The 27,894-nt window shown below is 35.9% G+C and overlaps 7 protein-coding genes across 8 annotated transcripts in view; 4 read left to right on the top strand and 3 right to left on the bottom strand.

The window, feature by feature from the left end:
- LOC126754855 (uncharacterized) overlaps positions 1–27,894 on the top strand; it is a 118,823-nt gene that overhangs the window by 69,751 nt on the left and 21,178 nt on the right. The gene's annotated exons all lie outside the window — the stretch shown is intronic.
- On the bottom strand, positions 1,158–1,672 carry LOC126754905 (lysozyme B-like). Its single transcript, XM_050467110.1, has one exon. It carries the CDS (start codon positions 1,655–1,657, stop codon positions 1,232–1,234), a length of 426 nt encoding a protein of 141 aa, XP_050323067.1. The 5' UTR covers positions 1,658–1,672; the 3' UTR covers positions 1,158–1,231.
- On the top strand, positions 2,059–2,582 carry LOC126754903 (lysozyme B-like). The gene has a single exon (XM_050467108.1). The coding sequence runs from the start codon at positions 2,096–2,098 to the stop codon at positions 2,519–2,521; it is 426 nt and encodes a 141-aa protein (XP_050323065.1). The 5' UTR covers positions 2,059–2,095; the 3' UTR covers positions 2,522–2,582.
- LOC126754908 (lysozyme B-like) lies at positions 10,815–11,249 on the bottom strand. The gene has a single exon (XM_050467112.1). It carries the CDS (start codon positions 11,238–11,240, stop codon positions 10,815–10,817), a length of 426 nt encoding a protein of 141 aa, XP_050323069.1. The 5' UTR covers positions 11,241–11,249.
- On the bottom strand, positions 13,022–13,525 carry LOC126754907 (lysozyme B-like). The gene has a single exon (XM_050467111.1). The coding sequence runs from the start codon at positions 13,506–13,508 to the stop codon at positions 13,083–13,085; it is 426 nt and encodes a 141-aa protein (XP_050323068.1). The 5' UTR covers positions 13,509–13,525; the 3' UTR covers positions 13,022–13,082.
- LOC126754910 (lysozyme B-like) lies at positions 14,343–14,854 on the top strand. The gene has a single exon (XM_050467115.1). It carries the CDS (start codon positions 14,367–14,369, stop codon positions 14,790–14,792), a length of 426 nt encoding a protein of 141 aa, XP_050323072.1. The 5' UTR covers positions 14,343–14,366; the 3' UTR covers positions 14,793–14,854.
- LOC126754909 (lysozyme B-like) lies at positions 17,893–18,435 on the top strand. Its single transcript, XM_050467113.1, has one exon. It carries the CDS (start codon positions 17,917–17,919, stop codon positions 18,340–18,342), a length of 426 nt encoding a protein of 141 aa, XP_050323070.1. The 5' UTR covers positions 17,893–17,916; the 3' UTR covers positions 18,343–18,435.

Here is a 27,894-nt window from a genome sequence, read left to right as displayed (position 1 = left end):
TAAAGTAAATTTGAACTCTAATTACCGCTATAGCGGCTGCTTACTGTTACATGCACTTTTAGGTATGCCTTCGACGCCATATTACTCACTGTCTTGTAACGAAATGCATATATGTACATATATCACTATATCATAATGTTGCATGATTCTGTGAAGACAAACTAAAAAAAATATTATTATGATGGTTGTACAGTCAACAGCATCATAAATTGCTTGCTATTTTTCTTCGTTAATGAGCTCTACATAGCAAAAATATTGTTATCAAACATATTATGCATTATATGTGTATGTATCGATATGTGCAGACGCTGTGTTTAAACTTTGTTGGATGCTACAATTGGTTCATTGGCTTTTCATGGTAGTTGGTAGGCGCTTCGTAACAGTGTTGTTGTGATATGTTTTTTTATATGTATAATGACAGATTTATTATTTTATTGCAAATCCAGTGGTATGTTTAAATTATTATGAAAAAATATTACTGGTTGTTAGACCCTCAGAAAACACCGTTTATTAAATCAACGCAAGCAAAAGAATGAACGGAAACCCATGTTCCCTTGAAAGTCGGATTTATCTGGCTAAGAATTTCCAAATTGACAGCATACTGCAAAATAGTAAATAATAAATTTTAGGGTTCTGACAAGACCTAAAAAATTCTGAGTTGACTCATTCGGCTCTTAATTTGGTTAAATCTTAGAAATAATAGAACTTCACTTGATAATTCAAAAATATCAATGCTGAAACCCACTACTACCCACAAACTACCCAGATAGTATCCAGAAGTGGTATAGATACAAATATTGAGTTTAATTGGAATAGTAGTGAGGCCTTTTGGAAAGTTAAAGACTTTGAATACTATAAAACTAAAACTAAAGGAATTCGAAAATCAGTATAGCGCCGCCCTTATGTTTGCTCCGAATGTCTTTAAGGTTTAACCTAAGCAATGATGTTTAGGTTATTAATTTCATACACTGAATTCACACAAACTCTAAAATCAGTACTACAACAGCTACATATATTACTTTTATAGAAGAACATATCCCTTCAACTAATTTTTTATACATAAAATATTTGAAGCATTGACCTCCACAACATACATACAAGTATGTACATTTTATACACCAAACGACACTCATTTAGAAATCATTAATAAACATTACTTATGAACACTTATAAACTCAACACTTTATTTCTTATTTTACGCACAAATTACAAAATCATATCGATTGTCAACTTAGAAGCAATCATCAATGCTTGGCACATAGCCGTCGCAGTAGCGCCAGGTTGACCAGGCAGACCATCCTTGCATGCGCAGCACCTCTTGGGCACAACGTACAATGGGTTCGATGTCGTTAGTCAATAATCCATCACAGCCGATGTGGCACTGGTTATAGGAGAAGCGACCGTCCGCAGGTTGGCACCAGTAGTAGTCGTTAATCTGGAAGAGACCATAATCGTTGGAGCCATTGTAGTTGGTTGGACCGACGACATCAGTGCGGTAGGAACTCTCGTGTTCGGCAATACAAGCCCAACGTGCCAATTGATCCCTAGGCACACCCAAACGAGACATCTCACGAGCCAAAGAGCAACGATCCAAGACCTCAGCGAAGGCTGGCGTGGCTAAAGCCAGAGCGAAGACCAAGAGGGCGAAAGCTTTCATGTTGTTTAGTTAATATAATAGAAAGAACTGATGTTTATGGCAGTCAACAAAGGCGCTTTTATACTGGATTAGTGGAGAGATTCTCGCAATTTGATAACTGATAAGAGTATACCTATATGCTAGGCAGTAATCAGTGGTATTTCTAGAAAATATAATATCGATAAGACAATAAATTCTAGGTATTGTGAGTCGTATTTGTTTTGCGCTGTTTGTTGTATGATACTTTCGACTCAATTTGTTTACCTTACAGCCGTGTAATGTAACGGAAAATGTAATATTACAACATGCAGTGTAAAGTCGCTAACAACTCAAGATAAACACACTTGCATACCGCCCTGGTACTTGACTGATACTTTAGGTGTGTCCGCTTTAGTATAAAAGTTCGAAAATGTGCACGGTAAATCATCAGTTTTATCGAAACAGTTCCAAACAATCAACATGAAAGCCTATATTTGCTTAATCGTCGCACTGGCTCTGGCCGCACCAGCTTTCGGTAAGGTCTTAGACCGTTGCTCCTTGGCTCGTGAGATGTCTCGCTTGGGTGTGCCTAGGGATCAATTGGCACGTTGGGCTTGTATTGCCGAACACGAGAGTTCCTACCGCACTGATGTCGTCGGCCCAACTAACTACAATGGCTCCAACGATTACGGTCTTTTCCAGATCAATGACTACTACTGGTGCCAGCCTGCCAGCGGACGCTTCTCGTACAATCAGTGTCACATCGGTTGCAATGGATTGTTGACCGACAACATCGAACCCATAGTACGTTGTGCCCAAGAGGTCTTACGCATGCAAGGTTGGTCTGCCTGGTCCACCTGGCACTTCTGCGATGGCGCTTTGCCAAGCATTGATGACTGCTTCTAAGTTGACTATCGATTTGGCTAATATTTGACAAGAGTTTGAATAAATGATCATTGCAAAATAATGAGAAGTAATTTTTTCTTGATTCTACAAAAGGGTCTATTAAGTATATGTTACATACAATTCTTTATTGCCGACGTAGTTCTAAGTTCTAGAAGGCTAAGAATTTATTTACATTCATTCTGTTGCGTTCTAATAAACTCTGTTAGAGAGTTTAGTGTACAAGTTGATAAAAATTTGAAGCTGATAGTGGAGCTTTTGATATAATGTTTCTATATTCTCATGTCTACTCTTAAACAGAAGTATTTTCCAGACAAACTGGAGCTCGAGTTGGATGAATTATTGCTTACCAGGATTTTTCTGTGTTCTGGGATAGATAAAATCAAAGCAATTTACCATATCACACTAAAGCAGCAGTTATGAAGGTATAAGGTCTACTCGGATACCTTCCAAGGAGTGTACTTGGAGGTATTTAAGGCATATTCTGGTACATGTGTATCTACTCCTATTGAAAATATTTGAATACAACTCAAATTCAAAAGCTTCTTGTGTGGAATATACATATGAGCATATTTATACATATATATGTAGATACTCGTCCTATATATTTTTCAAAAACCAACGACAAACAGAAAACAATTTGCCACTTCTCTACTTTCCTGAATTTTTCACAAAACCCCTTGATCCTGACAAAATTTGCATAAGCTTTTTACAACCAATCAAACAACAACTTAATTATCCCCTCTACTAAAAAATAGGGGTTCACAAAAGTCAAAAGGTGTCAAATATTTGTGAAAACACACAGAAATTACTGAAATCCAAATTAACTGAGGACAGCGAGGTCGCTGGTGTCATACCGCAGCCGGGAAGTATTTCTGACTGATTGAGTGCGCCAGCGTACGTAGCTGTACCTGCACCAGCGCGTGGGTGTCAGCTACACTTCTGGACATCCATCTGCCTGGCGGCGATGAAAGACAGCTAATCAAATGGGAAGTCAAACAAGTCACAGCACGCAGCAGGTTAAACCACGAGCACTGCACAGCAGGAAGAATTTGACAAATAGAAAGAGTGGAGTGCAAACGAAGCAAACAAAAAACGCCACAAACTCGTCTGTGGTTTATAACGCCAACACGCGCATGCGCGTCAAGTATTTGCGCACTAATGACCGGCAGTGTTGGCTGCGCGACGTCGTGGAAATGTAGTCGCTTGACTTGCTTGGGTGCCGTTTAATGCGGCACTTTAAATGTGGCTGCCACTTTGCTGGTGAAGACGAAAAATTGTTGTACTTGCAATTTGCTGGCTGACTGAATGAATGTTTCTCGTTCGATACGGTTGGTTGTGTTAGACGCCGTTACGGCCGAGTGCCCAAATTGCTGATTGCATGCGGCAGCCATTCTTTTCATTTTGCTTTGTTGCTCTTCTGCAAAGTACCAACATTTAGCAAATGTTTACCAAAGCTACTGATTATTCGCTTAGATAATTTATTCAATAACCCGGCAAGTTGGAGAAAAATACTTGGAAAGCTGGCTAACTTGCAGTTCCGTGGTGGTTCTAAGTGTAGCCGGTGAAAGCCGCTGTTGCCATGTAGTTGCTCTCCGACAAACTGCCAACTTCAAAACTGTCATTATCTCTGCTGCCTTACTCCGTCGTTGTGTTGACTGCTGTTCGTACTTGCCTTTTGGCTTAGCTATTGGCGCTTGGGGTTAAGTGTGGCGAGGTCAGCGTACATTAGCTGTACAATGGAGATTCACTGGAATTAAATCGTAGATGAAGGTAATGGCAAATCAGTCGTGGAAAAAAGTAATATAAAATTGATATCGGTAGCGTGTATACCACGATCTCTCCCACTTAATGTGATTTGATACTAGGAGGCTTCGATTGAGTCTACCTTTTCACTCCTGTCGTTTTTTATACCCTGAACAATGTATTTTTATACCGTTAACAGGGTACATTAAGTTTGTCAGGAAGTTTGTAACACCCAGAAGCTGCTCATTTGTCGGAACTGCCGATATCGGACCACATTTCACAATGTATTTTCACAAAAGTTGGAACAGGCTACTATGTAATGTCCGAAGAAATTGTTCAGATCGGATTACTATAGCATATAACTGCCATACAACCTGAACGATCGTAATCAAGTTCTTGTATGAAAAACTTTCACATTTGACAAGACATATTCACGAAATTTGTATAGATTATTTTCTAAGGCAACAATGTAATCTCCGAAGAAGATCGGTTAACTGTGGCATATAGCTGCCATACAAACTGAATGATCGGAATCAAATGCTTGCATGGGAAACTTCCTCATTTGACGATATATCTTCACGAAATTTGGTATGAGTTATTGTTTATAGAAATAATGTATTATCAGAAGAAATTGTTCAGATCGACTCACTATAGTATATAGCTGTCATACAAACCGAACGATCGGAGTCAAGGGCTTGTATGGAAAACTTTCGCATTTGACGTGGTATCTTCACGAAATTTGGGATGGATTACTGCTTAAGGTAACAACATTATTTCCAAAAAAATTGTTCAGAATGGATTACTATAGCATATAGCTCACATACAAGCTGAACACATAGTTACTAACAGAAATGCAGCTGTGAAGGGTATTTAGCTTCGGTGCAACGTTTTTTCTTGTTGTGTATTAAGTTTGCCACGAAGTTTGCAACACCCAAAAGGAAATGTTGGAGACTCTAAAAAATTATATAAATGATCAGCATGTATGTATATAGAATTGGGTCACCTCCTTTTGCTGGGTCGAAGAAAGAAGTGTTTAAATTTCGATTTTTAGAAATTTATTATTTCCAAAGGAAACTGGCCCCAACTGTACTGAGTTCTCTGTAGTTTCTGGTTATTTTTGGTTAGTGTATTTAAAAGTCTGTTCTCCCAATTTTTCCCTTCCGTTTTCTGTTTTACATTTATCCTTGCTTCCTTAAAATATCAAAATTCAAATAAAAATTTTGAAAGGCTCGTCATATTCATATGTTTACTTTCATAGATAATATTCAATATTCAAAAATATATATGTACATGTATTTATAAAAACATACCAGCAGATATCATCGGCAAAGGCCGGATGCTCATGCTAGATTATTGAAGCGTGTGAGAATTCTTATCTCAAATATATCGCGATCAGCAAAACACGAAAGAGTAAATAAACGAAAGTTGCGCATTAATTGCTACTATTAGAATACCAAAATAAAATTAAATTATGGTTAACATTTGCAGCAGTGTTAAGTACAAAAAAGTTGCTCGTCAACGCGATAAGCTTTCTAATTCATAATTTTTTTAATAAAACCAAAATAAAAATAGTATTTTTGAACGTTGCTTTTTTGTCTTAATAAAGACGAGATAAATCAGCAACATGCTTGCCTTCAATAGTCAATAATTGATAATATTTTGATCGGCACACCTTTTAAATTCGATATCGACGCCTGGCGAAATGCTGGGATTCACCGCACGACTACGATTTTCAATGACGTTGAGATAAGATTGATATAAGCGGGTCTAAGGCGACTTACTTAAGTGCTTACAAAAAAAAAAAAAAAAAAACAATAAACAAAAATTGAAATTTAGATAACAGATCAATGATCAATTAGGAGGTTCAAATAGAAATTAAAAATTCTTAAAGAATTGGGACAAATGAGACAGTATTTTTGGTACAGGTTGTTGTTTGGGCGATACTCTTGAATAGTAGACACATTTTCTGACATTTCCGTGAGGCAAAGAAAGAAACTGTACCTTGAATTATAGTTATATAAATGTCTAACTTCAAAGATATGAGAAGTTGTAGTGGAGTTCAGTTAAAATAGCTACAGACTGAAATGACAAAATATGTATAAAACAAATATTTTTTGAGGGATTACATGGGTTTTGAAATTTCAAAAAATTATTATTTTTTAATTTTCAAATACTATGGTGTATCTAGAATATTTTCGCAAAGTTGCAACGAAATCGCATTCAAAATGTAGGAGTTTGAACCTTTGGGAGAGAGGCCCGTCAGACTAGACTGGTCGGCTACTTCAATCTTTGAACGTATTTTTCTCAAAACATCGTTTTCAAAGTCGGTGGTCACAATTTTCAGAAACACGTGAAGAGATCTTACTCAAATTTTTCAGAGTTCTTCTAAATAGAGTGATCTCGTGAAAGATCAAAGGATTTTTTTGGCAAAAATTAAACCTAAAATCATACTATTCCGTTGGCAACTTTGCTGTTTCATTTGTTTTTTCAAATCCTTCGACTAATCACGACTTATACCATCTAAATTTCATTTTTTATTTTAAATGAATCCTTGGTCTGTTATGTTATAACCGATAAGGTAAATTAATCATTTTACAGGTATGACGTCGGATAATTTCGTGCTTTTAATGATATTCATAACACATTGAAGGCTTTTAGGGGTTGCATAGGTAAAAAATAGCCTTTTTTCTCATATAAAAAATTAAATATTTTATTAGAATTTTTTATTGTTACAAACGTACACTATTAACAAAGAAATTCTGAAATTTTTCAAAAAAAAAATTTTAATTCGGCCATTACACCGCCATTTCCGGTGACCCCTTGGAAAAAAAGCGGCTGCGTTGGCAAAATAACTCCTTACAGAATCATCTAGAGTGAAAAATACGTGTTTCAGTTAAAACCTAAACTTAAAAGATGGACGAAGAACAAGGCCTGATTTTTGGCAGACATTTTTTCAAAAAAATGAAAAGTTCTCAAGGCTGTATCTCCGAAACTATTACTCAGATCAACTTGAAAATTTTGGACAATATTCTACTGGTGTTGATCTTTTCACACCCGTAAACTCATATAACCCCTTAAAAACAGTGGAAGTAGGAAACAAAGCGAATAATGTGGAATACGGCTACAAACTTTGTAGATTTTTACTCAGAAGGCCTCTATATGTAGTATTTTATGCACAATATTTTGTTATAATAACTTAATATAGTTCACATGGATCATTAGATATTTTCAGTCATGCTTCGAGAGCCTCAGTGTCACATAAATGAGTAGCAGAGCGGTTAGTAGACAGCATTTAGACAACTCTAATGTAGCATCACCGTCAAATGAGCCAACAAGCGAGTATAATTTCTTGTGGCTATATATCATATGCTTTTATGAGGAAAAATGTAATTGCGATTATATTTTATATGCATGGCGTACAAAAAGTTAGGCAACCAGCGTAGTGCTTCAGCACTAATGCATTTTTCTGCTTGGTTGACTCAATAATTTACAACGAGCGGTGTGCGGATTGTGTTAATGAGTAAAATTGTGTCAGAAAATATTTGATGACAACAAAAATTGTGTCATAATTGGTGGAAGTATAAGTTTTTATATACTACATGTAGTTATATGTAGTGGAAAAGTATAAAAATATATTATAAGTGCTTATGCTTTTTAATAATCAGCGCTATTTTTCATTCGGCATATTTTATGTTTCGATGTAAGAATTTGACAGAATATTGTGAGTACTAAAATTCATAAATTTTTTATATTTTGATTTTCAGCTTTTTTCATTTGTCCTAAATATAATTAACGATTTTCTGTGCAAAACTTTGCATTCAAAAATTGCCCAACCTCTAATTTAATGACTGCAACTGTGAGGGCTTGGCCAAAGCAACTTACTTGACTTCTTCGTGATTTCCGTTATACTTGTATTACTATTTGCAATGTTTTAATTATTATTTCTTATTTTTTCGATTTGCCTTCATAACACTTTAACAACTGGAAACTAATTTATTTGAGTTAATTTATTATGTGAAGGTCGTTGAGCTGCCAATAATCCGTTTAAATTACTTTTAATTTTTTAATAGAATAATGAATAACTGTTTTATGCGAAATTTGTTCCAATATATACGATGCTATTTTCATGATATTGAATAAAATTCAAAAGACCTTTTTCAAATAAATTTTGAGGTTATACAATATATTTTGTATTTTTAATTACTAAAGTAATCAATCACCTTTCTAGATCACTTGAAAATATCGTCTACTTACTGCGTATTCCAGTATATTTTTAAACATCTTTGGGTGGTAAACTCGCTTATGGTTCAAGGGTTCTTATTCTTCTCCTTTACTGTTCGTCAAGAGAAGACTTTACTTCTCAATTGCCGACTCAGCCCGAAGTAACACATATTGGTTAGAGTTATTCTGCGTTGAATTTCGAGGCTGACATTGCGGTTGGTATCAATACTGGTGCCAAGATAGACGAAATTATCTGCGACTTTGAAGTTATGACTATCAACAGTGACGTGGGATTCCAGTCACGAGTTCGTCGACAGCTTGTTTGATGACAGCTTGTTTGATGACAGGAGATATTTCGTTTTGCCCTCATTCACTACCAGACTCCATATCAATACCATCGGTGTACGCCCAGCAGCTCTGCAGCTCGAAGGGTTACTGGCATAAACTCTCAAAAAATCTCGGAAGAAAGTAAATAAAAGATTTTTTCCAGAAACCTCTTTTCTACGACGAGTTTTCTCACACATGTACATCTGATAAAGAGATTATCCAAATTAAATACCATAAAGTTTTGAGTTTATAATAACGGCAGCTGACACTTTCTACAGCATCGATTTCGTACTCTTCACAGTAAGCAAAAAACGTCATGTGGTTACGAAAAGCCTGCTGGATACAATCACAAAATATAAAATATTGCACAATAAAAACTATATTGACAGCAATAAAAAACTATACAAACAAATGAGACATAGAAAAAATAGAGAAATTATTGTAAATATGTATATCAATATATATCATATGATACGTTCTCTGATTAGAACAACAAAAAAAAATTTTATTCTTTATGAGCTTCAACAGACACAACTGAACATATGACACCAGCAAATTTCAATGCTGCCGTCATATCAAGAAACCACCGCTGCTTCAATAACAATCATATTCAAAACATGAAAGATTAGTAAAGAAAAGCAAAAAGAATCATTGGAAATAAGAAGAAGTAGAAGAGAGAAAAAACGGTGAAATAGCATTAAACGCAGAAATGAGAATGTGAAAACTAAAGAACATTCACCAAACGTACGAAACATTTTTGCTCGCAACACAAACCACTAAACAACAGCCAACAATTGGCAATAGCTGAAAATGCTAGCGAAAGCAGAAGCCAAGAAACAGAGGAAAATCTTGAAGAAGGTGCTTGCAAGCAGCTGAGATCTGAAAGAAAATATGGTAAATATATGAAATTTACATACACATACGAAAGAAGGCCAATGACTCGAGGCCGTCAATGTATGTTTAATGTGCAATCAGAAGAATAACAATACAACAAAAGCAACTTCAGCAAGCGAAGCGGAAGAAATTGTCTGCCCGTGCTGTTGGTGTGGAAAGTATTGTTTTTCTTCTAGCTGGCTAGCTGCTGCCAATATGTAGAGTATCACCGCTAATCGATGTAAGCATGCACACACAAACTTGTCACAGAAGACAGTTGCTTCAGGAAGTCTTTATTATGTGAGTTGGTTGGTTGGTTCTTTTGCTTCCTACACTTCTTCTATCAATATAGTAAACGTCTAATTAAGCAAGGAAGGAAGTGGGATCGCATAAATTTACAGCCATGGAAGTGCTAATTTGCTGCACAGGGAGAGAAAATGCGAAGAATGGGAGACAGCTGGTTCCCAGCTACAAACGCGACTTTATTTTATTGGTGTTTAGGAGAATACTGAGCAAAATTTTTAGCATCGGAACAATAGAAATTATTTATAAAAAAAGCAAAGCAGTTTAAAGGTGCAGCTACGAGCAATATGGTAAGAAAGATTCATCAAAATACAATGCTAAATCCATTGAATTTGAGCTTGCTTCACATGCAATAAAGAATAGACATCATGAATAGGCTTATGCAAGCTTTTGATCTGTTTATTTGACACACACACTTGTAAATAACCAATGTGCCAATATTTCTAGCTTTTTTCTGCCCAGTGGTCAGCAAAAATTTGTGTAACCTAAAACAAATTTTAACCTCACAAGAAAATTATTAGAAGGTGGAAGCATAACATTACATTCGGCATCATAATTGGGGATCCTTATAGCATATTAGAATCTGAACTGAATACTGGTAGCCCTTGGTCTATTTCATGTTCCGTTGAGTGCTGGCAAAACAATTTATTCTTTATCGTCACCTGTATGTGTGGTAGATACTAAAGGAAAATCCTTACAGATACAGCATTTTCAAAATAAGTCCGACAAATACCGAAATAATCGTAAAACATAAAACTTGCTACTCAATAGAATTATATTTATTCAAACAATAAATCTTTACAAAGTGTTAGTATTTTTCAATAGCTTAGAAGCAGTCATCAATGCTTGGCACATAGCCGTCGCAGTAATGCCAGGTGGACCAGGCTGACCAACCTTGCATGCGTAAGACCTCTTGGGCACAACGTACTATGGGTTCGATGTCGTTAGTCAATAATCCATCACAGCCGATGTGGCACTGGTTGTAGGAGAAGCGACCGTCCGCAGGTTGGCACCAGTAGTAGTCGTTGATCTGGAAGAGACCGTAATCGTTGGAGCCATTGTAGTTGGTTGGACCGACGACATCAGTGCGGTAGGAGCTCTCGTGTTCGGCAATACAAGCCCAACGAGCTAGTTGATCCCTGGGTACACCCAAGCGAGACATTTCACGAGCCAAGGAGCAACGATCCAAGACCTCAGCGAAGGCCGGTGCGGCTAAAGCCACAGCGAAGACCAAGAGGGCGAAAGCTTTCATGTTGATTGGTTAATAAAGTGGAAAGAACTGTTGCTTTCAGTAAGACGGAGTGCAGTTTTTATACAGATTTTCCAAGATTTTGTGAAATGATATCTCATATCAGTGTCAAACGCATATAATTACTCTCACCGATTTATCAGAATAAAAAAGTACCGAAAAAAGTTTATCTAGGCTAAATATAAAGATTTGGTATATTCGAATGTGGTCATACAGTGATAAAGAGACTTATCTACACACAGATACTGCAACTATTGGGTCGAAGTCCGCAGGTTGCCATTTTTTTTTTGTATAAAAAATATTGTTAACTTCATACTACACGGTGTAAGAAAAGAAAACGCTCCTTTGGCTTTAACTGAACTATATCCTTAAAGCTTCTCTTACAGAAGGCTGAAGATGTGAAAATTAGTAAAAGTACTTTTAATTACGTCGGCCTAAGTGAACAGACACGCACTCCAGAAATTTTATCGTGAGAAAAAGTTGAACTATTATCTAGACGAATATTTAACTTTTCAGAACTAAGGTTTCAACTTCGTTTTTGTTCACTCTCCCTCCCTCTCACAACAATCACTTATACTCGTATACATATGTAGATTGCTTCAATTGCATACTTGTTATCATATATTATAATCTTGTCATTGATTAAATGGACACGCTCTGCTGGTTTGTATAATTTAAGTTCTTGACTGCAACCTGGACAAAAGTGAGGTTAACTGAGTTCAGAAGAAAATTGCAAGGTTCATATAAGGCATATATATAAATTGCGTAAAAAAATACGAAATATTATAAATAGCATAGCCTATGTTAAATTTTTTATAATTCTAAGTAAGAAACACATATTTTGTTTTCCTTACTTATGTCCAAGAACCCTAATATGCGTGCGACACCCTGTCAGGGAAGTAACTTCTTGAACCTGAGAAAACAATTTATAAAGCATATGTATACTAGGGTAGGTCAAAAGAAACGAATGTTTTTTTTCGCTTGATACTCTGAAAAATTGGTTCATAGACACTTCTAAGAAAGCCTCCAATTATGAGCTCTTAATTGTAACGGGAAGGTTTTCCTCCTACCGTTTTTCAATTTTTTTCTTATCATCAGATAGAAAATTGTGTACCTCGCTTCCAACTATTTGAAAAAATATTTCGTTGCATGACTTTTGTACGAAATTGAATTCTCTACAAAATGGTTTCCTACTATTCTTTCGTAAACCTAACCATGTAAAAATAATTAACGGTTACAATTTGGTTTTATCAAAGAAAAAAATACCTTATGAATTTTATAACTCAATGCAAAGGACCTTCCCATTACAATAATGAGCCTATACTTGGAGACCTTTTCTTAGAGATATCTATCAATTAATTTTTCTGCGTACGAAGCAAGAAACCATTCTATTTTGACTCACCCTAATGTATACTCTAGTTTTTCTTTTTAACTTTTACTTATCATTTTAGAGCAAAGTTCCTCCCCCTCATAACTGAAGCATGACGAAGTTCTCGCTTGAGTTAGCCACAAGTACATGTACTTAGATCATAAGTGACTGACTACTTACATATGTATGTACATAGATAATTGAACTGAACTTACAGCAAGTGCATTTTTCCCATAACCAGACACTCAGAATGACAAAGCAATAAATTAAGAAAAAATATTCCTCCAAAGTAGAAGCCAAAGTTTCTGGACACCTGGAAAAAATGATACCCCCCACCAATACTCTCTCATTCTATACAATTTTACTAAAACTATGTTCAAATAAATAATTGTAGAAAATAAACTTTTCAGGACCAACTTCACATATTTATTTCAATTTATATTTTTTAAAATTCATGTACAAAAATTCTCAATAGCTTAGAAGCAGTCATCAATGCTTGGTACATAGCCGTCGCAGTAATGCCAGGTGGACCAGGCTGACCAACCTTGCATGCGTAAGACCTCTTGGGCACAACGTACTATGGGTTCGATGTCGTTAGTCAATAATCCATCACAGCCGATGTGGCACTGGTTATAGGAGAAGCGACCGTCCGCAGGTTGGCACCAGTAGTAGTCGTTAATCTGGAAGAGACCGTAATCGTTGGAGCCATTGTAGTTGGTTGGACCGACGACATCAGTGCGGTAGGAGCTCTCATGTTCGGCAATACAAGCCCAACGGGCCAATTGATCCCTGGGAACACCCAAGCGTGACATCTCACGAGCTAAGGAGCAACGATCCAAGACCTCACCGAAGGCTGGTGCAGCCAAAGCCACAGCGAAGAGCAAGAAGGCGAATGCTTTCATATTGATTAATTAATGCAGTAGAGAGAACTGATACTTTCCTTCAAGTAGCGGGCCGCTTTTAAATGATTTGCGACGACAGATTTAATAATGTGATAAGTCTTGCAGGCGATAATAAATTAAGCTATTTTTCAAAGATATATCAGACGATCGATAATATATTAATGAAGGTGAAACATCCTTAACACATATGTATAAAATTATATTTATTGTATTGAGTGTAGATTTAAGTGGGACTGTTGAGCCAAACTTATCTTATTTTGAAATATTGTTGTTCTCATACCAGTATAGGGTGTTACATAGAGTGGTTCTGGTAACCAATATCTATTTTCAAATTAACAAGTGCCAGATATCCATAGAGTATCTCTACTTTCGCGGACAAAAGTTCTCTCGAGCGGTATTTTCAAATAGTTAGACGAATATTATGGAATACCGTAAAGTAATAACATTAATTGAATAAGTCATTTACAATTTCGATTTTTAATAAATCATTTCAGACATTACGCCTAGGAGTAGTCACACCAGACCTTAGAAACTAGATACGATAAGTTACTGTAAAGACATGCAATATGGTCGAATAAACTATATCGCGTTTCATAAGTGAGTTTAAAAAAAAAAGTTAAAATAAATTATTTTGTTCACTTACGTATGTATTCAGCGGTGCTCATAAATGTAATTCGCATTATACATCACCCTGTATATGCGATTGCAATATCAGCTCTGATTGCCATTCTTATCTATCTCGAAACACTTCAGGTTATAATTATTTACTCAATTAGATCTACTTTCAATTAGTATAAAAGACCACCAACTTTCGGTAAATATTCATCAGTTTTATCCAAACAGTACCAAATAAACAACATGAAAGCTTTCGCCTTCTTGCTCTTCGCTGTGGCTTTGGCCGCACCAGCCTTCGCTGAGGTCCTGGACCGTTGCTCCTTAGCTCGTGAGATGTCTCGCTTGGGTGTTCCCAGGGATCAATTGGCCCGTTGGGCTTGTATTGCCGAACATGAGAGCTCCTACCGCACTGATGTCGTCGGTCCAACCAACTACAATGGCTCCAACGATTACGGTCTCTTCCAGATCAACGACTACTACTGGTGCCAACCTGCGGACGGTCGCTTCTCCTATAACCAGTGCCACATCGGCTGTGATGGATTATTGACTAACGACATCGAACCCATAGTACGTTGTGCCCAAGAGGTCTTACGCATGCAAGGTTGGTCAGCCTGGTCCACCTGGCATTACTGCGACGGCTATGTACCAAGCATTGATGACTGCTTCTAAGCCATTGAGAATATTTTGTACAGGAATTTTAAAAAATATAAATTGAAATAAAAATGTGAAGTTGGTCCTAAAAATTTTATTTTGTACAAATATTTATTTCAACACAGTTTATGTAAGATTGTATGGGACAAAAGAATATTGGTGATGGGCAATAAAGTGTCCAGAAACTTTTTATTTCTATTTTGGCGGAATATTTTTTCTTAATTGATTGCTTTGTCATACGGCGTATCTACTTGTAGTTATGGGAAAAATGTACTTGCTGTAAGTTCAGTTCAATTATGTATGTACATATGTAATTAGTCAGGCACTCATGATCTAAGTACATGTACTTGTGGCTAACTCAAGCGAGAACTTCGTCATGCTTCAGTTGTGAGGGAGAGGAACTTTATTCTAAAGTGATAATCAAAAGTTAAGAAAGTAAAACTGGAGTTTACATTAGGGTGGGTAAAGAAACCGAGTGGTTTTTTTGCTTCAGACTCTAACAAATTTGTTGATAGCTATCTCTAAGGCAAAGCTCCTCAAGTATGAGCTCTTAGTTGTAACCTTTTCATTGATTTATACAACTCATAAGAAACAATTTTTTTCTTTGATATTATAAAATTGTAACCGTTAATATCTTTCAGATGGTTAGGTTTACGAAAAAAACGTTGGACATATTTTTGCGTAGCATTCAATTTACTTTCATAACCCACAAAATTAAATATTTTTTCAAGTGGTTGGAAGTGAGATACAAATTTTTCTAACTGATAATAAGAAAAAAATAAAAACCCGGTGAGCGGAGCTCCTTATTGTTAAAAACTAGCTCATACTTTGAGAGGCTTTCTTAGAAGTGTTTATCAACCAATTTTGCAAAGTACCAAGCAAAAATAAAAATTCGGTTTTTTATGACCCACCCTAGTATACATATGCTTTATAAATTGTTTTCTTAAGTTTAAGAAATTACTTCCCTGGCAAGATGTTGCAAGCATATAAGGATTCTCGTACATAAGAAAGGAAAACAAAATGTGTGAAATATAAAAAATTTAACATAGACTATGCTAGTTATAAAATTTAATATTTTTTCACGCAATTTATATGCCTGCCTTGCAATTTTCTTCTAAGCTTAGTTAACCTCTCTTTTGTCCAGGTTGCTGTCAAGAACTTAAATTATACAAACCAGCAGAGTGTGTCCATTTAATAAATGACAAAATTGTAATATATGATAACAAGTATGCAACTGAAGTTTGCAAGCAATGTAAGTATACATACGAGTGTAAGTTAGTTGTGAAAAGTTAAGTTTTCGTCTACAAAATGATTTCAACTTTTTCTCGCGCTACAATTTTTAGAGTGCGTGTCTGTTCATTTATATCGACGTAACTGTTTGTGTACATGCATATCCTAATTTTCACCTCTTCAATATTCTGCAAGAGCAGTTTTAAAGATATAGCTGCGTAAAGCCAAAAGAGCGTATTCTGTACTGTCCTGCGATATGACAAATATTTCTTTTTTGACATATAAATTTCCAATATTTGGGGGCTTGAACAGTTTTGCTGGATTTGGTCAATTTTTGGTTATAAGGTGGCACATCTCAAAGGCACTATTCGTGCAAAGTTTTATCCTAATATATTAATTAACTCTTGCTTTGTGTACTGGAGAGTGAAAGAATCAAAAGAAATTTAAAATTTTGTTATATGAGACAATTTTGTTATAGGCGTGCTTGTGGACCGATTTCGCTCATTTTCGCTCTGTGACATAAGAATGTGAGAATAGTGTCTCGAAATCGGTCGGCCGGGTTTCGAGATATGAAATTTTACCTAAAAGTGGGCGGTACCAAGCCCATCTTCTTATTTTGACCCCGGTTCCCATTAAGCCCTCTCATATCTCTCTCTTTTGGGCGTAAAATTGAATGTCACTAGCGTATTTAGTTATTGATTTATCGCCCTTTTAGTAATTTTTAACAGTTCCGTTAATGGGGAGTGGACGGGGTTATCTTCTGAGTTCAACAATCCTTTCAGTTTCGTTAGGGGTACTTAAGGGAATTATCCTGAGTGATTTTGGCTATTGTAGCTTTAGTCGTTTAGGAGACATGTGCATTAAACCTCTCAGAGAGACAGGTGCCCACAGCCACTCCCATCACCTGTGCAAAATTTGAGTTCTAAATTTTTATTGTATTTTAGTGCTTAATACGTTGTCGGTTAATGGTGTTTTGTGGACGTAACAGTGGTCCGGTTACGCCCAAGGAATATGTGTTCAAAGTTTCATTAATTTTTACTCAAGTTACAGCTTGAATGGACGGACGGACGGACTGGCAGATGGTCATCTTAATCATTTATATATACATAACCCTTTATCTATCTCGCTTAGTTTTAGGTGATACATGGTACCGTTAAATAAACGAAACTATAATACTTTGTAGCAACATATTACATATATTTAACGGTTTTTTGAGAATTGAAACCCTCTTTTTGGACTAAAATCTGTAATTTGAGGAACTAAAATCAAGTGCCCGTTTCCACAATTTTCTGTCTACTATTCTGGAATTATCTTTCATTTCAATCCACTTGAGAAACATTCGCACATTAAAATTTGTTAGTAAATAGAACATTTATCCTCATATCAATCTACTTATGCCGAGGTACAAACAAATCTTGGGGAACCACCTGTCTTATTTCGTTCGCAAATCAGAAGCAAAATCGCTTAATCATGACTCCCTAACAGTCTGGTAAAATCGAAAGCAAAATTATTTACACTTTGCACTACATCTCGTTGACTCCCACAAAATAAAAATGTTTATCTTATCATACAAAGTACGTAGATTTCCTAGAGAAATTATTGGAAGCAAATTGCATTATACAAAAAGCAACAATAACTGGATATGTCTGGAAAGTATTTTTAAACAATCTGAAAGTTTACAGTGCAGTAGACTAAGATAACTTTTTGTCTCAAATTAATACACGTGTAAGATCAATCAATAAATAGGGGCCAATACTAGAAATGAAACAAAACTTTATCAAAACTGCCACCGATTATTCAAAGCAGCGATTATCAATGAGTTCAATGCGGCTGTTCAGTGCTATAAAAGCAGCTCTAAGACTTTCAGCAATCATCAGTTCTTAACAGTTCTTTAGAAACAATACACCACACCATGAAAACTCTCGCCTTCTTGCTCTTCGCTGTGACTTTGGCCGCACCAGCTTTCGCTGAAGTCTTGGATCGTTGCTCTTTGGCTCGTGAGATGTCTCGCTTGGGTGTTCCCAGGGATCAACTAGCTCGTTGGGCTTGTATTGCCGAACACGAGAGCTCCTTCCGCACTGACGTTGTCGGACCAACCAACTACAATGGCTCCAACGATTACGGTCTCTTCCAGATCAACGACTACTACTGGTGCCAACCTGCGGACGGTCGCTTCTCCTACAACCAGTGCCACATCGGCTGCGATGGATTATTGACCAACGACATCGAACCCATAGTACGTTGTGCTCAAGAAATTTTACGTATGCAAGGTTGGTCCGCCTGGTCCACCTGGCACTACTGCGACGGCTATGTGCCAAGCATTGATGACTGCTTCTAAAGTGGTTGTGTTTGTGGTTGCTGTTGAATTGTAATTGCTTAAATTTGTTGATGTTCGGTTATGTTAAAATAAAATATTTTCTTATTCTTCGAATTGTTGTAGTGTTTTTTCTCATTTCGCTCTCTCTAGTATGTGCGTATAAAAATTTCTGTTGAAAAAACTTAGAAGCTTCTTGTCTACGGAGCCTTATGCTTTCGATACTAACAAATAGAATTTCAATAGAAATTTCTGCGAATCCACAACAATACCACACCACAAGCCAAGAAAATAGGCCACCTCCCAGCCAGCAATCAACGAAGTGTTTTACTGGAAAATTGCGTGGTTGCATGTGGGTGCAGATGTCGCTTGTGAATAGCTGGAGAGCACACAATACTTGTAGAACGTTTAACTACCGCATTTTCTGTGTTGCGCATGCGTAGCAGCTCATGTCGCATGCCTCAAATTACCGACAACTTGTAAGTATTTGACAAGAAAAACATTTGTTGGCGTTTTCGCATGGCTTTCTCCAGTTACTGTAGAATTTTTGTCAGCGCGCACTGCTAATGGCCATCCCTGTTCAATTTTCTTACTCATGGCAGGGAGTATGTGTGTATTAATAAGTATGTACATATGTATGTATATCTAGGTGCTTATGGCAGTATACCGTTAAACAATGGTCTTGACGCATTTGTTCCGTGTGGTTAAACTAACATGATTTCCACATGTCATACCGCAACCGCAACAATTTACATGCAACAACATGCAACTTGTGCAAAAACAACTTGTAATTGCATGCCAAGAAACAATGGGCGAAGACGTCAATGCTATCATCATGATCTGCATCATGTCAATTCTTGATGCTTTTGTTTAGCGCGCATTTAAACGCTTAATTCTTTTATATTTGCTTGCCTCAAAGTTGGTGGCTGGTAATGCCAACGAAGCTGCGGCGCAGAAATATGAGTAGTATCCGCCTCTGCCTAGCAGTCTAACCTAGAACTTTCTCACACTTCCGACAATAACACATATACATTCATACATACATATGTACATATGTACGTGTGTCTCCAGGTTCTGCGTGAAGTTTCGCTGCATTCAAAGTCATTTAAATTATGCAAATTATTGTTGTACGTCGGTGTATGTGTGTATGTGTGGCCGTGTATGTGTTAAGCATGCTTTCATCGCTTTTAATCGTTTTCCAAGTATTACGATTGCTTCTTTCATAATTTTTTTTCTCAGAATTTCCTTGGCATACATACAAATGTATAATCTTCATTTCTTTTGTGCAGGGAATGGAATCTATTCTTCGTTTTTTCTTTCACGCTGCCATTTTAGTTGTCTTAAAAGCCGTCTTAGCGCCCGTTCAACGCCGCCTAAGGTCGATATATTTCTAACATAAGCTTCCTATTCAACGTTGCTTCTTCCCACGCCTTCAGCTGCCTTTTTTGCCAGCTTTTATGATTTATTCGCGGAAATGATTATTTTCTAAAATGATCATTCTTCGTTGTAAGACATGAGGGCAAAATCAACAAAAGAACTTTGTCTTCCGATTTAAGCTTTTGATATTTTTGTTTTTCATTTCTATCATCTGAAGTGTTTTCCAAAAAGAATAATTTGATTTCTTTAAAAAAAGACTAATTGCTAAATAAATTCAAATATTTTTTTATTTAATGTGAAGTACAATCGATACAATTAAGTTCTGAATATAACACCATTCAAATGACCCCCACGACTTCTATTGCAGGAACGAATTCGATAAATCCAATTTTCTAGTACCTTTTCCACTAAGTCAAGCTGGATGTCATGAAAAGCACACTCAATATTGGGTTCTAAAGTTTAAAGAGAGTCTAGTTTATTGCTAAAGACTAATGACTTCAAATAATCCTACAAGAAGTAGTCTAATGGTGTTCAACCACAACTTCTTGGAGGCTATTCAATGACAAAATTTCCTGAAATAATCGTATCTTCAAAGTTTTCTCACAATAATTCGGTTGTTGCACGCGCCGTATGGCACATAGTTCCGTCTTGCTGGAACCATATGTTGTCAATAACAACTTCTTCCAATTGCGGTCATAAATAGTTGGTAATCATCGATTTATACCGCTCTCCATTGACAGTAACGATGACACCAGCTTCGTTTCGAAAGATGATGATACCACCGGACCAAAAACCACGCCAAACTATCACTTTAAGTGAATGTAATGGTTGTTCATGAATAATTTGCGGATTTTCTTCGCATCAGAATCGATAGTTTCATTTACCATACCGCAACACTCAGATGAAAGTGAGCCTCATCGGAGAAGATAAAAAATGTTATCGTTTTCAAGTTGTTCCAAGGCAAAATCAGCAAATTCACGAGGATTACAATGGTCTAATGGCCTCAGTTCTTGAGTGAGAACAATTTTATACGGACGCAAGCCAAACCTCTTTCTCAAAATCCGCCAGGTAGTGTTTTAAGGCAGTCCCAATTCTTGAGAATGCTTGGAATCGACAAATTGCGGTCTTCAGCAACACTTGCCTGGACGACAGCAATATTTTCATTACTTCACAGCAACCACACCCTACACACAAAAAATTAAAGAATTAAATTTAACATGCAGCGTCTAGCAATAGCAGCGGCGTGACATTGACAGCTCGTAGCAATCATGTTTGTATATGAAACTTTGTCAGTGTGATCAATAACATTTCTTCTTTGGTACAACATTTGGAAATTTTCTAAATTTACGTTTCGCGGTGGCTACTGAAAACGGTGGCTTTCGAAAAATCATCAATGGATGAGGTCCATTTCAGGCTTAATGGCATCGCCAGCAAACAAAATTGTTGCTTGAGATGAGTCAAATTTGCGTGTAATTGAAGAAACGCGATTGCATCCCCAAAAATTTACCGCTTCGCCCCGGTTGTGATATTGGGGCAACGGGTCTTAACTCCTTCGAAATGAGGCAGGAAATGCCGTTACTATTAACAGCGAACCTTATAACAGCATATTGACTTATCTGTTTCTCGGATCTCTATTTCCATTAAAACTGTGCGCCGCCTCATGTTTCACGTCTAAATATGCACACATTGCATTCCAAGTTTGGCGACTCGTTAATCATCAGTCAAGTGATCATGCGATTAACGCCTCCAGATAATTTTCACTGGGGGTATTCACAGTTAAAGGCTTACGCCAATCAACCAGCAATGCTCGATGAGCTCGAAGACAACATTCAGCACGCTATAGCCGAACTTCCGGCCGAAACTCTGCAACGGGTCATCGAAAATTGGCGTAAACAGGTAGAGAAGTGCAAACGGAACTTTCGTGGCCATATTTTATCCAAATCATAAAGGGTATAAAATTATCTGCATAACAAAGAACATAAATCGATGAACATTTGGACCAAATTTGAGTGTTTTATTTCATTTTAAGATCATGTCGTTCTTATTGGTAGAGCCTATATTTGAAAATACCTTGAATTAACCCTGCTTTACTTACAGCTCCTACAAATTCTTTGTCTATATAAAAACATTTTCTATAAAATATTAGATCGATAATTCTAAAATAAAAATTTCATTTTCTTTTCATTTTAGGTGAGTACCCATAGCGTATGATGAACTTTTGAAAATTAGGATTTTCAGTAAAAAACTAATGGTCAGTTACTTTTCGACTGAAATGGACAACAGAGAGAAGTTTGTGTCTCCTACAGCCTTATTGCCCGTACTGGAATGAAAAAAATGTAAATTTTATAAACTCAAAATTAATGATTTTTAACTTATCACTGACGTTCTGAGTACATTTCCAATATTTAGAAGTCATATTTAAGCAATTAGGTCACTGTTACTTTTTAAATTAGTAAAAAGGAGTATAAAAACATTGCTGTAATTCAACAGAATCTTTCATGAGATCAAATGCGAAAATCTTACGGTTTGATAATTGCCTTGTCGTTTAGAAACATTGAAAATATAGAAGCACAGCATGATTTTTCTTTTTCGAAAAAATCCCTACTTGTATTGACACTTTTTGCAAATAAATAGCATATTTTCATATTCCACCTTTACAACTGCATTAAAAATCACCTTAAATTAAATTAAAATATTTGGCTCTAGACTCCAAATGCATGTATGTCATGACAATAATCAAACTGTTGACAGTTTGTCAACATAAAAGTGACAGCTGTCAACAACTAAATTGCAGAATAGGCAAGAAAATTCCAAGCAAACATGCAAAGACACAGTTGAGGAGAAAAAAAATTAATAAAATTATGCCAACAGCGGAAAAAGCATATGTAGCAAATAAATAAAAGCTGAGGTGGGAAAAGAAATGAAAAATCGCCAACGACAAAAATGCAAATGAAAAACATTTGTAACACACAGCCGAGCGCAAAAAAACTTATACAATTGGCTAGGGAGATAGCAAACACAAGATGTGCATAATTTAGTGTGAACAAAAATGCGTGGGACTAACAACAACAGCAGCAAACACACAATGGACCAAGATAAGGCAAGAAATAGAAATGGTTATGGGCAATAAATGTGCGATAAAGTGAGAATATTTAGTAGCGTGGAAAAAAATTTTTATATATTAAATATTCTCAATTAAATTTCTTAACTAAATTAGCTGTTTTGAAAAAATACAAAAATTAAGTAATTCCCTGATATAAAATAAAAGAAAGCGCAAAGTGAAAATTTAACGCAAATAATAACAAGGAAATATAAAAAATTCAATTAAAATGCAAAATATCAAATATATGTATATATGTATGTATGTACACATATGGACATACAGACATTGGCAATAAAACAATTATGAGCTAATTTGGTGGAAGTAATAAAGAAATAGTGTTTTCAAAAAAGTCCGCTCAGCTTTTGAATTGAATGCGCATGAGAAAAGAGCTAGTTGGAGTTAGAAACTGTGTGACTGAGTGCCGCAAAGTGTCAACGTATGTAAGAAAGAGTTGCCGCTGAAAAATGTGACAAACGAGCAACACGTCATGATTGCATTTAAGATAAGCTAACCTCGCCATCAGCGGCGACAGTAGCAGCCGCCGCACGACCATTCATCATTACGGCAAGAAGCAAAGAAAATAAAGAAAGCTTTCTTACCTAAATGTGCAAAAAAAGCGTCAGCTCAACTACCGACTTACCGAGTCGGTGGATAAAATTATTTTCCCAAGCAACAGCGTAACAAAATAGTCATCATCTGCTATATATATGAAGGAAAAAATTTTAGCACGAAAATATATTATAAAATTTTACTGCACTCGCCATTATACGCGCTTAAAGACAGCAATAAAATAAAATATTATACAAAATGTAAATTTTGCGAAAAAAATAATTACCTGCTGACTTAAAAATAAAGATTTTCTCAAATGCTTTCTAGGCTGCCTTTAATTTGTAATTTTTTCGTTGAGTTATGAACTTTTGGAACGCCAAATGAAATTCATGCGATCATAATGATCATGACATCAGAGATCAGATTTTGAGTGCCGATTGTGAGACTCAACATTATTTCTAACCTATATATAGACCGATCTAAAGCGAGTTTTTGAAGTGAACTATAGTATTTATATTATAGTATATACCTAATTAAGGATTAGCTTAGCTTTCGTGACTCACAAATATTGCAGTGAAGACCTTTTACTATTTTAATAAATCACTTTCTCGCAGCTTATGCGCGGTAGTCAAGCTCCACAAACTTTCTTTGATAGATTTTTTATAACCTTTAACGTGCTGAAAGGTCAGTAAACCTCTTGTTTTGAACGCTGAAATGATTGATTTTAAAGCCACTCTATAGATTCTACTATAGTTTATATGTAAAAATTGTTCAATGATACTTTTAATGGCTGCCAACATACATAACTTATGTATAGGTTATCTCTTAACATTTGATTTGAAATGGAATTTCGTATGAATCTGTCAGGTATGAATCGTTAAAATGCCTTACTTGCTAATCTCACACCTTTATAGATTTTATGTGACCTCATTGCTGCATTTTTATATAACATATGTTGCAAATACACACTTAATTTTTTCTAGATATTTTCAGCTTTTTTTCTACAGAAAGTAGTAAGCCAATTTGACAAGTTCTTACACATGCCTTCAGTGTTTAAATGTATCACTCAAGTAATCCGTGTGATATTTATCAGAATTTTTTCTAATTCTATCAAATCTCACTTCAAATATACCCTTTGGGTTCTACCCAAAGACCTTTAGTCTGTTTACAGCGTAAATATTTAAATAGAAGCTCTCTAAAGCCATTGCAAATGCAGCCTTCCAAGCAACACAATTACGCAATTGCAATTGTTGACAGAAGTGCTCACACTTTAAACCAATTAAAATGCCATTCAACAAGTTTCTTTACACAAATGAGTATTTCATACTACCACTTAAGTAGGTGCGGATCATACTCGTACGCGTACGACCGTGTATTTTAAGCATCTGCAAATATACAGTAGCTTACGTATCACCAATCAACAATTGAACTGCTGCTTATCGATTGTTGACACATGAAACAAAACGAAACAAGCGAAACCGTTAACTTCGGCTGCCCCACAGCTTTAATACCAGGCACAGGTGCTTTTTTTAAGCTTAGAAGGGTATAAAAAGATATTTTTCAGGATTTTGTGCGATCAGTTTGTATGGCAGCTATATGCTATAGTGGACCGATCTCAACAATTTGTTCGGAGATTGTAGCGTTGGCTTGGATAATAATTTTGGCCAAAGTTTGTGAAGATTGCTCGACAAATAAAAAAGTTTTCCATACAAGAACTTGATTTCGATCGATTATTTTGTATGTCAGCTTTATAATATAGTGGACCGATTTGAATAATTTCTACAGAGCTTGTGGCGTTGTCTTGGGAAATAATTTATACCAAGTTAGTGAAGATTCCTTGACAAATAAAAAAGTGTTCCATACAAGAACTTGATTTCGATGAATTAGTTTGTATGCCAGCTACATCCTATAGCAGTCCGATATCGATGGTACCGACAAAAGAGCAACGTCTCGAGGAGAAAAGGAGGTGTACAAAATTTCTGATCGATATCACAAAAACTGAGGGTTTACTTCGCGTGTATGCAGAGAGGCAGTCAGACGGGCAGAGCTAATCGGCTCAACGCGTAACGCTGACTGTTTATATGTATATACATACATATATATATTCTATAGGCTCTCCGACATTTCTTTTTGGGTGTTACAAATTTCCTGGCAAACTTAATATACCCAGTTCGGGGTATAAATATAGCAACAAAACGCTGACTTAGCGTGAACGCCATGTTGCTGAACTATGGTAAACGATTGGACTACTTACTGCATACACATAAGTACATATGTATGTACATATGCGTATTTCTGTTTGATTTTAATTTTCCTTTGCTTATATTTATTGTTGCTTTTGCATTCATTTAATCAATTAACCAAATTCGCTACACTTCGAACACTAATGAACACAAATAGTTTTGTTGTTAAACAATTTGTTAAATAATTGCATGCCAAGGTGTGTAAAACAAGGCAATAAAGCCAAGTAAAAAATTTAATTAATTCAAATCGCAAACGCTGAGCGGTAAGCGTGTAAAAATTTATATACTTATACATACATACTTATATATTTTTTTATTTTTTCCTCATGCATTTTTCGATAACCAGCCACCCTTAACGGCCTCATTCAATTAAGTTCAAATCGTTTTATATATCTTGCATTTACTTGTCATATACGTATGTATATGTCTATGTAATACCGTATCATGACACTTCAACTACCGTAAACCGCATTCGAATCACGTTGAGTGCGACAGTTTTGTTGATAAACTCATTATTTATGATTTACCGCTTAGATTAGACCTTTGTGACAATTTGTATGCGTTTAATTGAGCAGAAACACGCCCACTGCCGTGATAAAAGTTATACTTATTAATAAGTTGATTCGGAAACCGCTTTTATGGGTATTGTAAATTCTTATAATTACAGCGATTGGTTAATGAATGGGCGTGTTGGCGCCTTTATCATATGTAACATGAATTATATACTTTTTCAGCAGCCAGTGTTTGTTGTTTGATAAGCTTATCAGCACTGTAGAGGAGAGAGGTGAAACAGAAATTAGAGGTTTGGAACTGATTACTCTTGCAATAAGCAATTGCAATTTTCTTGAAGTTCTATTTCTACAAATTCATTGCACCAAATTAAAAGTACTGCTCCATAGCAGGCTTTTCAAGCTCCTTAATATTATTCAGCAATAAGTTTCTCGAGTTGAATAAATACTGTAAACCGAAAATTACTGAAAAAGTGAGACATACTAGGAATTGAAGAGCGATCAACTTGAGCAATTTCTTATAACTCAAGAGAGATTATTTTGATCTCATTAAAACATCTGGTATATTGATTAGAACACAAATCCCCATTTCCACTCATTTTTTCGTCCGAATTAAAAAGTGTTTCTAAAAATAATGAAAATGTCTCATGTATGTTTCCTCGCTGAAAAATTTTCTTACAAATTTCAAAACAGCCAAAATGTTCCACAAGTTCATTAAAAATTTCAAAACAGACCGAAGTGGTTCACAAGTTCATAACAAATTCTATAACAGCCAAAGTGTTTCACCAGTTCATTAGACACTTACAGCTTATAGAGAGTGCACATTAAGTTCTTCAGGTGTTTTGACTTTCAGCGCTTGGTTCTATTAGAATCACATTATTTTAAAGTGGTGTGAGGTTGTCCTCTAACAAATTTTTATAAGCAACAGGAATTTCTGTTTTCGCAGCATATGATCGTGTCCTCTGTTTCTCTTTCATTTAAACAAAGGAGACTTTTCAAAACCTTCTTCTTCTTCTTAAGGTTTCAAAACCTTCACTAAACTAAAAACTTATTAATTTCTATATCCATTCAGTTGTTTTTTTGCAGCTTCTTAAAGATATCTTGCCAAATAAAAAACTTTTCCATCTATCTCAAAAACTGAGAGACTAGTTGGCATACATATGTAGACACTTGTTACGCTTGAAATTCTCCGAACACTGCTCTGAATCATACACTCGTCGTTGTTTTTGAACAAAAGTGAGCTCGCGTGGCACCCACCTTGCACAGAGCTTTCTCATGCCGAAATATTCGTCGATGATATAATGTACACATTTTGTAGATATCTTAAGAGTGCCTGCTATCTTCAAGAACTTCACTTTACAGTTATCCAAAATTATTTTGTGGACTTTTTCATGTTTTCGTCGGTAATAACCTTCTCTGGGCGTCCACTGCGTTCACCGTCTTCGATGCTGATTTTATCATATCTAAACTTAGCATACAAATCCTTGGTTGCTGATTTTCCTGGGGAAGTGTCTGGAAGCCCGTCATCAAGCCAGGATTTTGCTTCAATTTAGAGACTAGTAGTACATATGTAGAGGGACTGACGGATTGGCTAAGCCCGTTGTGCTATTTTTATATATGTATACCATATACTATAAAAGTGTTCAAGGTACAATAACATTTTACTTTGTTGTTGTTTAGGACAAACCACATAACTAAGTGTAACACCATTTTTACGCCACTTTGCCGCTACCATATTTACATAAGCCCATATTTACATAGATCTGTGTATACATACATATGTAATACGAAGTCA

Source organism: Bactrocera neohumeralis, chromosome 4 (genome assembly GCF_024586455.1).
Source record: "Bactrocera neohumeralis isolate Rockhampton chromosome 4, APGP_CSIRO_Bneo_wtdbg2-racon-allhic-juicebox.fasta_v2, whole genome shotgun sequence".
Taxonomy (NCBI): Eukaryota; Metazoa; Arthropoda; class Insecta; order Diptera; family Tephritidae; genus Bactrocera; species Bactrocera neohumeralis.
The sequence above is the reverse complement of the archived record's forward strand: the minus strand, read 5'-3'. Positions and strand labels throughout refer to the sequence as shown.

Excerpts from the sequence above, each read along its gene's own strand:
- LOC126754905 (XM_050467110.1), bottom strand. The coding sequence starts at position 1,657 with ATGAAAGCTTTCGCCCTCTTGGTCTTCGCTCTGGCTTTAGCCACGCCA.
- LOC126754903 (XM_050467108.1), top strand. The coding sequence starts at position 2,096 with ATGAAAGCCTATATTTGCTTAATCGTCGCACTGGCTCTGGCCGCACCA.
- LOC126754908 (XM_050467112.1), bottom strand. The coding sequence starts at position 11,240 with ATGAAAGCTTTCGCCCTCTTGGTCTTCGCTGTGGCTTTAGCCGCACCG.
- LOC126754907 (XM_050467111.1), bottom strand. The coding sequence starts at position 13,508 with ATGAAAGCATTCGCCTTCTTGCTCTTCGCTGTGGCTTTGGCTGCACCA.
- LOC126754910 (XM_050467115.1), top strand. The coding sequence starts at position 14,367 with ATGAAAGCTTTCGCCTTCTTGCTCTTCGCTGTGGCTTTGGCCGCACCA.
- LOC126754909 (XM_050467113.1), top strand. The coding sequence starts at position 17,917 with ATGAAAACTCTCGCCTTCTTGCTCTTCGCTGTGACTTTGGCCGCACCA.